Source organism: Mustela erminea, chromosome 12 (assembly GCF_009829155.1).
Source record: "Mustela erminea isolate mMusErm1 chromosome 12, mMusErm1.Pri, whole genome shotgun sequence".
Taxonomy (NCBI): Eukaryota; Metazoa; Chordata; class Mammalia; order Carnivora; family Mustelidae; genus Mustela; species Mustela erminea.
The window spans coordinates 5,559,875-5,572,781 of NC_045625.1; the positions used below are offsets into that span (position 1 = coordinate 5,559,875).

Consider the following 12,907-nt stretch of genomic DNA (forward strand, 5'->3'; position numbering starts at 1 on the left):
CACCTCCCAAGGCTTCCAATCAGGGTGAACCAGCCACCCACTGACTGCTTCCTGGTCCCCATGCAGGTCCTGCTGGGGCACCCCAGGGCCTCTGCTCAGGCTGCACCCCCGCCCCAGGCTGGCATGGCCCCCATTCTCTCCAGCTACACCTCTGCCTGAACCCAGGCCGGGCCACGCCCCAACCCCAGGGCCTCACTGGCACAGCCAATCTCTCAACACGAAGGCTTCTGAACAGCTACTGTGTGTCTAGCTGTGAGTTTGGGGTTCGAAGCCAGGTAAAGCTCAGCTTCTGTCCTCAAGGGGCTCCACGTGCATCAGAGACAGTGGGACACGCGTGATCCTGCGTGATCAGCCCCAAGAAGCCCCCAACAGAGCCTGGAGGGGTCAGGCACGTCTTCGGAGGAAGCAGATCCCAGCTGGACTAGGTGGGTGTGAACGGCCAGTGGAGGGGCTCAGGGGGGTCGGGGTGGGTATTTCGGGGAGGAAAGCGCATGTGTCAAGAAAGGAGGTGGAGAACGCGGCCCAGAGCGGCTCCGCCACCGGTCCGAAGAGAAAGGACTATGTACGCCCCACGCACGCCCGTCCCCGAACCTTCCCGGCACACTATTCACCGCCCTGGGGGTGGGGGCATCCCTGTCCACCAGCAGATGACAGGACTAACCAAGGATGAGACAGGCACACAGTAGAAGAGTCGGCCATAAAAAAGAATGAAAAACATTTAATATTTTTTTAAGATTTTGCTTATTTATTTGACAGAGAGAGATCACAAGCAGGCAGAGAGGCAGGCAGAGAGAGAGAGGAGGAAGCAGGCTCCCTGCTGATCAGAGAGCCCGATGCGGGGCTCGATCCCAGGACCCCGAGATCATGACCTGAGCCGAAGGCAGAGGCTTTAACCCACTGAGCCACCCAGGTGCCCCGAAGAACATTTAATTTAACTTAAGAGAAGGAATGTGGAATGGACACACGCTACGACAGGGATGGACCCCAGAAACAGCAGGCTAAGTGGAAAAGTGAGACCCAAAAGGCCACTTATTGCATAATTCCTGTGACATGAAATATCCAGAACAGGCAAATCTAGAGAGACAGAAAACGGGTCAGGGGCTGCCTGGTGCAGGGGGGTTAGTGGGAGATTTGGGCAGAAACAGGGAGTGTAAAGTAATGGGTAAGGGGATGCCTTTTGGGTGGGTTGTGGGAAAGGTCTGCAAATATAGACAAAATGATGGAATTACAAGCTTTAAGTGGGTAAATCGTATGGTATATACATCTTGATAAAGCTGTTGTTGAGACAGGGAGACGGGGTACGGGGAGGGACAGACAGAGAGAAAGACAGACAGACAGACAGAGAAGGGCTTATGGGAGCAGCTGAGAGATCTGGGTCCGTGAGGTCCAGTGTGGGGCAGGGGGAGGTGGCTGGCTGGGCCCCACGGGGCCTCCCGGGCTGTGGTTCTGTGGACTATGGCCCGAAGGCTTTCAGTGAACAAGGGACCCCCTCAGAGCTGCACTTCGAGACCCCTTCCTCACTGTGTGGAGACGGCACTGGAGGCTTGGAGTAGGCCCAGCACCAGTGTGGGGGCTGCTGCCCTCACGAGGCAGGGGGACCGCGGTGGCCGGAATGGGAAAGGCTAGGGGCAGAGAGCTGGCTGGCACCAGAGGTATTTCCCCAGCTGACAAGAGGAGGTTCTGCTGGGACCCCGGGGTGGGAAGAAAGCCAGACAGGGATGCAGGCCTGGACGGGGGTGACCAGCAGCTGGGCTGGACAGAGCTGCATTCCGGGAGGAGAACAGCTTTGGAGGCCAACGCCAAGCCTGGGGTCAGGCCGGCTGGGCCCCCAGCACCTACCCTGCATCCGTCCACCTCGCGGAAGCAGACCGGGGCCACAAACACAGGGAGCCTCTGGGCCCCCGCGGGAATGGCTGTCAGCATTGGGATTTCAAGGGCCAGCAGGGTTGAAGACAAACGGGGTGTGACAGGCGGGACATTGCCGCCTTCGATTTTGCTGAGAACTGTGACCACCAACACCTCTTCCCCTTTCGCGGTCACGGCAGCACAGAAAGGAATATTCGGTGCCGAAAAGACGCGATGGACTCACCGACAGGCATTCTGTCCTTCAGCCAGCTCACAGCAGGTGCGGGGACCCCGGTCACGTCACAGCTCAGGACCAGGGGGCTCCCGGCCACCTGGCTCACTTTCTCTGTCTTGGGATTCTCAAACACTGGGGGCACTGCGGGAGACACACCCGATTGCCACAGTCCTGACTCTGCAGCAACCTTCCTTCCACTTGGGCACATTAGGGACACCCCACCGGCTCTTCCTTCTGGTTGGCAGTGGACATTTTACGCGTTGCCACTGTACGCTTTGTACAGGTTGTTTCAGTCACCGGTGTAAATAGAATCTGCGTCTATTTCAAAACATTTACAAAGCAGGGTCCAGAGGGGTCCACTCAGCCCAAGGATGGCGAGCACATGGCTAATGTGCCGGTACCTCTCACTAAGCCTCTGCCGGGGCAGACATCACTAATCAATCCAAACACTCCCTCCTGCTCGGCTAGGGGAGGCCACGCAGCCCAGGCAACCACAACAAACGTGGCTGTGCTCAGGATGCATCCTCTGTGTTCTCAGCGACCAGACCCTCGCCCTTCCCACTGCTCCGTGTAGCCACCAGAAGGCTTTAAACAGCACACCTGGCGTCGGTAATTTTCAACAATGGTCTGCATTTTGGCTCCCGGTTGGACCCATTCACTACTCACCTGGTGGGGAGGCCACTGGCTTTGCCTTCGGGGGCAGAGAGCCGGTGTCCCCTGCCCACCGCCCTGTCCTTCCCATCTTGCCCAGCAGCTTAGATGAGTGCAGGGTCGCTTGGGTAAAACTGTTTCTCATTGTCCCTGGAAGCCTGCGGTGGCCAGCTCCTTATGTCCCCACGGATGGGATGCAACCCGAGGGGACAGATACAAGTCCCACATCCCTCGCTTGAAACAAAAAAGCTCGCTCTCTTGTCCTGTTCCTTTCTGCTTCCCATGAGGTAGGAGGGAATGCATGTGGACAAGGGCAACACCCTGAGGAGGGGTGCAGATCAACCGGACAGAATGATCCTGAGTCCCCAAATCACCACTCAGTCATTTACTTACGACTTGGTAGGCCCTGAGCTATCCGCCAGCTTGGACACTCACCCCTGGCCTTTTGCACAAGAGAGGTAACATTCTCTCTCATTTAATCCACTGTGTTTTGAGATCTCTTTGTTACACAGCGGACTCTATACTCTAACCGAACAGCTGACCCCAAGCAAATGCGGCTGAGCCTTCACCCCTTGCTTCCCTACGTGAGCTTCCCCTCACCCCCGCCCCCCCGGAGCCATGTCCAATCCAGTGCTGTCCGTGCTCCATCCTTGGGCTGATGGAACGGGCCTCCCCTGAGGCTCCAAATGGTGGTGACATGGCCCCAGGACTCCCAACAATCTGATTCCTGGGGGATCTCCTCCCGGGGCTGGCATGTGAGGCTCGTGCCCAGCACTTTATAGATAAGTTCACGGCAGCCCATCGACTGAACGCTTCCCATATAGTAAGAGGCAGTGCTGCCTTCGCTCCTTCGACTAAAGACAACCCTGAGGCTAGAAGCAGGCGAGGCGGTGTGCTGAGCCCCGGAGCCGGTCACGGGCCGAGTGCTGTTCTGATCCTGGTCTTTTCAGTGCTGAATCCTGTGCCCTACACACTCAGGGCTGTTGCCTCTTTCTAGCAACTGCCCTTCCCACCCTGGGAAGCCCCGTGTGCTGCTAGAGGTCCCATGGCAATGCGCTCAGGCTGGTCCCCAGCTTACCCTGGACAGTGAGGACAAATGTCCGCATGGCCTCCCCGGCCGGATTGCTGACTTTACAGCTATACAGCCCTTTATCCAGCACCTAGGGCAAAGAGAGCACGTGGTGATGGTGTACCCGGAGCTGGGATGGGGGTACCCAGGGCTCCCCCAAAACATCCAGGCCACAGAACCTTCTGGACAAGGGACTTCCCAGATAGGCTGGTTCTGCCTGGGAAGCCATAGGAGATAGGATCCCCTGGCCTTCCCCCAAGAACTTCAAGAAGCAGGAGGGCTGTTGGGAGGTGAGGGCACAGGTTCCAGACCACCACCCTCCCCTGGGCCTGCACGCCAGCCGAGCCTGGAGGAAAGTCCCTCACTGTGGGGATGGCGCTGGGCCAGGAGAGAGGAGGCCAGCGCCGTTTCCCAGAAGAGCAGCTGATTGCGAGTCTCATCCACACCAGGGAGGGTGGGCAGAGCCAACTCCCAGAATCGCAGCCAGAGGGGCCAGGGAAAGGCTTCTAGATCCCAGGCAAGCAAAGGCAGGTGACAGGGAATGGACCTGCTCAAGGTTAGCTCAGAACCAGACTGGAGCCCTGCCCTCTTCTCATGGTTCCTGCCCTGGAGGCCACTCGACTCGGGGTGAGATCCTGCGGGCCTCGGAGGCAGCAGTCCCCACGCCGGGCCACACGGCTCCCCAGTCCCACCTCCCCGGCTCACCAGGACCGGGACCCACAGCCACGCACAGCTGCCCATGCCACGGGCTGCTCACCTGGGCGTCCCGGATCTCCAGCCTCTGCCCCCCTAGCAGAGCCTGGGTGCGCTGTGCCAGGACCAGGGGCTGCCCGTCCTTGAGCCAGGTCACGGTCGGCTCGGGAAGTGAGTCGGTCTCACAGCTGAGGATGGCTTTGTCCCCGGCCTGGACCGCGATCGCATCCTGGGGGCCGCTGGGAGGCCGCCTGAAGGTGGGGGGAACTGGGGCAGCAGGTGAGTGGAGTAAGACACGCCGTAGAGAACGGCTGGTGGAGGCTCACGGTGTCACATGGTCATGGTGGAGCCCCCCACCCCCCCAGCCCAGGGATGGCATAGACCCAGGGAGTTGGAGGCAGTCTAGTCTGGGTCAGTGCGCCAAGGACATGCTGGGTGACCTCGGAAAAGCCTCCTGCGTTCTCTGTGCCTCAGCCCCCTAGATGGGGAGATGCTCTGATGGCCCTCCCGAGCGCTTCCCAACACAGGGCAGGCCCCGGCTGGGCTTGAGCCCTCCCTAGGGGTCCCCACAGCCCACGTCCCTCCAGCAGACCAGTGCAGAGGTCCTCCACCTCTGGCTCTGAGCGCACGGGGCCTGGCACACACACAGTAGGGAACACGAATACATCAATCAGACCCAGGGCTAAAAGGAACCTTCCAGTGAGTCCTGCCTCGTGACAGCTTGGGCCAGCTTTTCCCCAAGAGGACTCTGAAGACCAGGAGCCTGGAAACTGGCTCCAGGCTGAGAACCTCTGATCAATCAGGCTTGGGAAGGGCCTCGGCTGGGCTGGCTCCCGTGGCTGTCCCGCTGTCCCCTCCTCGACTTCAGAGCGTACTGTATGCCCAGCACGGGCAAGCCCTCATATACCCTCATTTAATCCCTATGCCAATTGTCCCCTCACAGGTGGGAGGCCTGAGGCTCCAAGAGGGAGAGTGACTGGCCCAAGGTCACGGAGCCAATACGTGCCCAACTGAGTCTAAAACACAGTGAGTCCAATTCTCCAGACCAGGTCTTCCCAGCATGCTGAGCAGAGAACATGGGCATCCCAGCTTCTCCAGGGCCCGCTGCCCCTCTCCTGGCCATGCTGCCTTGGGGGGTGAGGCTGAGGGCTCCCTGAAGGAATGGGGGACAGTGGAGTTTGGGGGACAGACAGGACGTACCCAGCACGCTGAGCTGCACCAGTTTCTGGTCCTGGCCGGCAGCATTGAGGGCCTCACATGTGTAGGTCCCAGAGTCCGATGGCTGTACCCGGGCCAGCTGCAGCGTGTGGGTGCCTGGTGGAGGAACCGGCCTCTTACACCAGCGAGCAGGCCCCAGGCCCACAGCCCTCAAGCATTTCCAGATTCCCCATCCGGTCCCAGGTTGGAGGAAGTAACTCTGACCTCCCACCTGGCTTCAGGCTGGGCTCCAAGCCTCAGTTTACCCACCAGGAAGGAGGAAGACATCTTTTCCCAGGGAGAGGGGCTGGCTGTCCCGGGACCACGTGACCTCAGGGCTCGGGTGAGCATGGACGTCGCAGGATAGGGAGATGCTGCTGTTGACGATGGCAGTGACCTGCTCCAAGTTCGGACCTGTGATGCGTGGGGGGGCTGTCCCCACAGCCGCCAGGAGAAAGAAATGTCCATGAGAATGCATTCCCGCAGGGGGCCGAGAGCCACAGCGTGGAACATGGCCTCGAGGAGCTCCTGGTGCCTTGCCTTGGTTCGTCTTTGAACAAGGCCATGGACCAGCCCCCGTGTGTCATAACTGCCTCACAGATGAGAACACGGGGCTCAGAGATCAGAGAGGGAGAGTCACCACCCCAAAGCCACACAGCGGATCAGTAGCAAAGCTGAAATATCAATTCAGGCTCATGTCCTAGACCCGGAGTGCTCCACGCTGTCATCCCTGTCCCTGAGGCCACAGCTGCCCCACATCTGGAGGCAGAGTTCGAGGCCAACGAGATGGAAACCCCCTACCGGGTGGCCTCTGTGAGCTGTACATTTGGGCTGGCCTCCTGCTCGGCCGGAAGGTCGGTCTGGGGAGCGTGTCAGCCCCACGCCAGCAATAGAATAAGTCTCAATAACGGTGCTGTAAGGCCTCAGAGGAGTCGTTCCCTGGCGGCCTCCAACGTTGCTTAAAATCATCTGGAGTGGGCCTGCAAGGATCAGGGTCCCTTCCCTGTCCCAGGAGATGGCTGGTGCCAGCCAGGGTCACCCATGGGGCACACGGGCCCAGAGCCCAGGACGCTGGAAGCAAGGAGGCGGTGCCTCTCCGGGCGGGAAGAGGGGCCAGGTCTGCCCACAGGGTTAACTGGGAAGCGGGCCACGGCCAGCCCAGAGGCCCCCTGAGCTGGAAACCCCCAGGGGCCACTGCTCAGCCCAGCTCACCTTGGACCCTGAGGGTGAAGAGCTTCTCCGAGGAGCCCGCCGGGTTCTCGGCCACACACATGTAGCTGGCGGCATCAGCCACCTCCGCCGTGGACACCTGCAGAGGCAGGGAGAAGGTGCCTGGGACACCCCCACAGGCCTGCTGGCTCTGGGGTCCCCCAGGAAGTACCATGAGGGCTCCCGTCCCCAGAAGGCCGGCCACTTCTGTCCTCATGGAGCAGTGCTCGGGGGCTCCGCGGATAGGCACACATTGCCTGCCACATCCCCCAAGGGCTCTCTGTGACCTTCGGGGCACAGTGTGAGGTTGACATGGATGATTCCCTGTAGCAAACTACCTGGTGACAACAGTGTCCCCCCGGCCCCAAACAGTCACTCGGTGCTGTACTGGGCTCTAGGAGGAGGTGCATATGTGTCCTTTCTGGGTGCTAAGTGCAGCCCCGTGTCGCCAGCAAGCTGAATTTCGATTACTCGGGGGGCTGGGTTCAATCCCGGCTGCTCCAACGTGCTTCCAGGCAAAGAGCCTCGTTTGGCAGATAACGGCAGCTCCTTGGTTCCTGGACAAGCAGGACCGAGTCACAGCAGTTGCTGCCTTTAGCCCAAGCTGGAGGACGCCCTGACCTGTAAGACTCGCCCGTCCTCTAGGACCTGCAGCCGTGGGCTCGGGGAGAAAGGCAGCCCGTTCTGGAGCCATGAGATGCTGGGCATGGGGTTGCCCAGGGCCGGGCAGTGCAGGCTGACGGTGCTGCTGGCGTTGACGGCCATCTCTCCCACCAGCTCCTCCGTGTCACCCAGGATCACAGGTGGGGCTGCGGGGGGCCGGGGAGAGCAGGGTGAGGAGCGGGCAGCCTGCCTGGGAAAGGCCCCTGAGGTGGGGGGTGAGCAGGGAGGGGAGAGCAGGCTCTGGCTTAGGGCGCCCGGTGCCCTCCTCCCTGCCGCCCCTCGCCCTACCCCCTCCACCTCCGGGCCCTGATGCAGCTAAGAAATCTGGGACACCGGGAGGGCTGGGATTTGCTCAAGGTGATACGGCTAGAAAGCGGCCCACTTGGAATTTGAACCCCGTCCACGCTCGCACGGCCTCCGTGATCCACCTCCCAGTACGGCGGGACTGAACGTGCACTTTGCCTTGACCCCGTCAGCAGGGAGGCCCCCGTGGGGCCCGCCGACCGAAGCCCTCCGGCCCCAAGCTGGCCACTCACTCAGCACAAGCAGCTCGTAGTGCAGCCAGTCCTCGCCCGCCTCGTTGGAGGCCTTGCACGAGTACCTGCCGGCGTCCTCCGCACGCGCCAGGGGAATCTGCAGGACCCGGCCTCCTGCGGGGACACGGGACGGACACCTGAACGAGGGCACGGAGGCAGCGGACCCCGAAGACATCACTGCCCCACCTCCTCTGTGAAACGGAGAGAATCAGCCTGCCCTGCTTGCTGTGGGCCAGGCCCTGGGCTGAACATTTTCCCGGCCTCTGCCACTGGTGCTACTCCTCCTCCCATATTACAGATGGAAGGACTGAGGCTTCCCAAGAGTGCCCAGCAGCGCTGAGCCCAGCTCCCATGAAGACAGAGGGAGGGGGCAGAGAGCCGGGCAAATGTCCAGGGGTGGACTTTTGGGAAGCAATGAGGCAGCTCCTGGGCTGTGGTGATCAGGGTTCAGGGATGTCACCTGGGCCCCTCTGCGATCAAGAGAGAGCTAGGGCCAGACCCTGGCATCTCTGTGGGGCTAGCGGTGGTCTCCAGTGGACCCAGGTTAGGTTCACCCTGTGTTCTGGATTCTGGGTTGGGGGATCGCTGGCCCCGGCTGCCGTGTACTTGCGACCAGGGTTGGGAGTGGGGGCTCATGACCTCCAGAGCCGGGGACAGTAGCGGGATTGGAGAAACAGCAGCTGCATTTGGGGGGTCCCTTGACATGTGATGTTAATCTACAGTAAGGTTCAGAATTAAGGTCCCCTTGTGACCACTATGCGCCCATGGTTAAGGGTCAGCGGCCGGGGTCAGAGGTCAGTGGTGGGGTTGGAGGGTAATGCTAGGAGGACGGGGGCGGGTCAGCGGATGACTGGGATTAACCTCTGGTCGGGAGCTGAGGTAGGAATCAGCATGTGACCGAGCTCACTGTGTACCCAGAATCTGGATGGGTGCTTGGGTCCAAGGGCAGTGGCCAGGGTGAGAGGTCAGTCAGGGTTTCTGACAAACAGCTTTCAGTAGGCATTGCCTCTTCGCCATCTCCAAGAGGCTGCCGTCTTTTGCAAGCACCAAAGTTCAAACCTTGGAATGACCCTGTTTGTCCAGAGGCCCATGCAAACACCCCGCCTCCACCCCCAGCCGGCCCCACCATGGCTCCAGGCCTGGCGGGACCCGGCGCAGATCCTAAGCTAAAAGGTCACTGAGTCCCGGCCCATGAGATGACACGGGGCTCTACGCCTGGAATCCCCACCCCACCCCCCACAGTGTGGTCCTCATGAGATCTTACTAAAGGGATGGGCTCCCCCTGCCGAGAAAGACACGGGCTTTGGCTGGTTATCCCGGGACATTACAGAGCTGGAGGCAGGCACGGCCCAGGTGAGAACCTTGGGCCTAAAAACCAGAGGCAAAGGGGGACCCCGTTCTTGCCTGGAAATAGGCAAAGAGCAACTAGCCCGGGTTTGCAAAAGGCAGCCGAGGCCCAGAGTGGTCGCGTGGCCTGCCCGTGGTCACACAGCCACACAGCCAGCAGGACACGGGAGAGCTCCAAGACTCGTAAGGACAGTAAGGAGCCCAGCTCCGAGGCGGGTGAAGCCTGATCTCTGCCCGCCAATGCCCGACCTCCCTGTGCACCCTAAACTACCTTGCAGAACAGATACCCCATCTGCGGCCGAGAGGGGCTGCTCCTCCCTGTACCAGGTGAGCTCCGGAGGGGGGATGGCGTTGGTGTCACAGTACAGGTAGGCGGGGTTGTTCTCCACAACTTCCCGGCGTTCAGTCACCCCGCCCCGGGCCTCCTCTTCTTCCCTGGACAGGATCTCGAAGGCTGCACTGGCATCGTCCAGTTTCTGGAACATGGGGGGCACTGGGGCAGGGGGCAAAGCCGTTAGAACACACAGCCGAGGGATGGGGACTCGTCTCTGCTCAAGGAGAGCCTGGGCTGGCCTCTGTCGGGTGTGGAAATCTCACGGTTAGAGCAGATCTCTTAGGTCAAGGCAGTTTTTAAAATCACTCATTCTTTCCGCCAGTGTTTACTGAGCAACGACTATGCTCGGCACCAGGGTAAGGTTTCTGCCCTCTATGGCTTATGTCCAGCAGCCTCAAAAGACACCCCATGACGTGCCGACCCCTCTCCGAGGAGGAAGCCAGATCCTAAGTTTCAGCCAGAGTTGATGGGAGCACAGAGGCACAAAACCATCGGCTGTCAGAAGTGCTGGGGGCCCCCGAGGCCACCTGATCTGTTGACCCACATTTTACCCAAGTAAAACCAAGACCAGGGGGAGGGCGATGATGGCCTCAGGTCACAAAGTCAGTTAATGGGAGAGCCCGGCCGGGGGTCTGGAGGTAAGGCACACCAGGCAGCGATGAGAAAGGGAAGGAGCCGCCAGGAACAGAGTCCTCTTGCCAGATTCTTCCAGACGCACAGACGCCCCCCTCCCCCAGCTGGGCCGCCCCCCCATTCCCACCGGCCCCCACACACCCTGGATAAGCACATTGAAGTCCTGGTCATCCTCGCCAGCCACGTTGCTGGCCACACACAGGTATCGGCCTGAATCCGAGACCTGTGTGGGCTGGATCTGGAGCAGCCGGCCTTCGCCCAGGATGCGGAGCCGTGGGTTGGGAGTCACGGGCTGGGGGTGGGAGGGGGGAATGATCAGAAATGAGGGGCCAAAAGGACCCCGAGGAGCCTCCATATATATGTGTGTGTATTTTTAAGATTCATTTATTTGATAGAGAGCACGAGCGTGGAGGGAGAGAGACAGAGACATTCAAGCGGACTCAAGCGGATCGCAGAGCCTGATGCAGGGCTTGAGCTCAGGACCCTGAGATCAAGACTGGAGCCTGGATGCCTGGGTGGCTCAGTGGGTTAGGCCGCTGCCTTCGGCTTGGGTCATGATCTCAGGGTTCTGGGATCGAGTCCCGCATCGGGCTCTCTGCTCAGCAGGGAGCCTGCTCCCTCCTCACTCTCTCTGCCTGCCTCTCTGCCTCCTTGTGATCCCTCCCTGTCAAAAAAATAAATAAAATCTTTAAAAAAAAAAAAAAAAAAGACCAGAGCCAAAACCAAGAGTCAGACACTCAACCAACTGCACTACCAAGGTGCCCTGAGCCTACCTCTATTTTGGTAAAAATTTTAAAATACAACACAGAGTGATGGTAGCACTCTGACAGTGTTAGAACACCAAACCCGTGGAGCTCAAAAACCGGGAGTTAAATGGGTAAATGCAGGGTCTAATGTTGATGAGGCCCGTTCCCTACAAACAGTTGGATTTCTTGTTAAAATATAAAGTAGGGCAGGGCCTAGGCGGGCTGTGGGGCTGGTGCTCGGACGGCCTTCTCTGGAAGGTTCCACGCAGAGGCCGGGCGCCGCCTGGTTCCCTCACTCACCCGGCCGTCTTTGTACCAGCCGATGGTGGGCGGGGGCGTGGCCCAGCACTCACACTCCAGGGTCAAGGTACTGTTGACCTTGGTCTTCACGTCCTTCACGCTGGCCTCCCCCAAGGTGTCGTCTTTGGAGATGGAAGGGGGGACTGAAAACCACAAACGGGTCTGAGGAGCAGGTCTAGGAGAGGGGTGCTGAGACCCAGCGCGCATCCCGCGCCCAGGGCAGTCCCAGAAACGGGGGGACTGGTTCCCAAGGGCCGAGGAACAGGGGCCCTGGAGACAGACCCGCTCCTGTCGCTGTTCCCTTAAGGAGGAGAGTGCTGGTTGTCAGTGGTTGACAGGATAGGGCAGGTCCGGGGCAGGGGAATTCCTGGGGTGACCTCTGGGGACCATTCTGGGGGTGCTGGGTCTCAAGTTGTGGGGCCTCTGGCCCCACCGCAGTGCAGGTGGCAGAAGGAAGCCAGGACTGGGGTGGATCTGAGCATCCACCTGACCTAAGTTCTACCTCACGTGTCCCCCATCTCTTGGGGTCCTGGGCCCTAAGGTGACTGAGTCAGCCTGGGCTGCTTCTGACCACCACAGGAGGGGCCTCGCGTGTCTGTGGGGCCCAGGTGCCAGGGGTCCCCAGGCTTCCACATAGCTTCCCGCCTGTCCTGCTGGTGCCCCAGAGTGTCCCTGACTCACTGAGCACTTCCACGTGGTAGTTCTTTATGGCCTCCCCAAGTTCATTGGTGACCACGCAGGTGTACTGGCCCGCATCTTCCTTCTGGGCATTCAGGATCTGCAGCCCGTGGGTGCCTGGTTGCGGGGGCAGTGGCCAAGGTCACCCCCAAGGACACATGACATCAGGCTCACCAGCCCCTTCCTCTAACCTAGCCCAAGAACATGTCACCTGTCCCCTCGCGCCCCCTCCCCCACAGGACATCACCTGGGAGCAGCTGGATGTTGTTCGAAGCCTCAAACGGGGCACCATCCTTTATCCAGCGGATGCTGGGGGAGGGGAAGGCCAGTGCCTCGCAGATCAGAGAAATGGGGTTGTTGATGGTCACGGTCACCTCCTCATCTGCACTGTCCTCGGTCACTCCCAGGATGGTGGGAACCACTGTGGGCGAGGCCGATGGTGTGATCCTTAACAGAGATCCCTAACCCTGGGCCCAAGGAGCCAGAAAAGTCTCAGACCCTGGTGCATAACTTCAGAGCCTGGGCTTTCCACCACTGAGCAATGCCACAGGGGAAGCTGGACGATTCCTGCCTCAGTTTCCCCAGTAGTCTCTTAACATCCAGGCGATCTACTGACTTACCAGAGCCTTGTCAGTTTTGCTCGTGTTCCAGAGGGTTCCCTGATGCACCAAAAGCCCTGTTTTCATTCATCCTAAGACTTCCTCTTTCAAGTCCCACAGGAGACTGTCCCCTTTACCACCAGCATTTTTATTTGACAGACGGAGATCACAA

At 60.0% G+C, this 12,907-nt stretch overlaps 1 protein-coding gene across 2 annotated transcripts in view; it reads right to left on the reverse strand.

The window, feature by feature from the left end:
• The window catches only part of HMCN2 (hemicentin 2), a 144,508-nt gene that overhangs the window by 37,092 nt on the left and 94,509 nt on the right, over positions 1–12,907 (reverse strand). For both annotated transcript variants that reach the window (XM_032308268.1, XM_032308266.1), the window contains exons 50-62: positions 12,384–12,557; positions 12,140–12,253; positions 11,459–11,601; positions 10,554–10,704; positions 9,717–9,938; positions 8,099–8,212; positions 7,521–7,708; positions 6,903–6,999; positions 5,961–6,122; positions 5,694–5,807; positions 4,558–4,760; positions 3,810–3,891; positions 2,090–2,221 (exon numbers count right to left, since the gene is read on the reverse strand). In XM_032308268.1, coding sequence (XP_032164159.1) covers positions 2,090–2,221; positions 3,810–3,891; positions 4,558–4,760; positions 5,694–5,807; positions 5,961–6,122; positions 6,903–6,999; positions 7,521–7,708; positions 8,099–8,212; positions 9,717–9,938; positions 10,554–10,704; positions 11,459–11,601; positions 12,140–12,253; positions 12,384–12,557 — 1,896 coding nt within the window. The remainder of the gene's footprint in view (positions 1–2,089; positions 2,222–3,809; positions 3,892–4,557; positions 4,761–5,693; positions 5,808–5,960; positions 6,123–6,902; positions 7,000–7,520; positions 7,709–8,098; positions 8,213–9,716; positions 9,939–10,553; positions 10,705–11,458; positions 11,602–12,139; positions 12,254–12,383; positions 12,558–12,907) is intronic.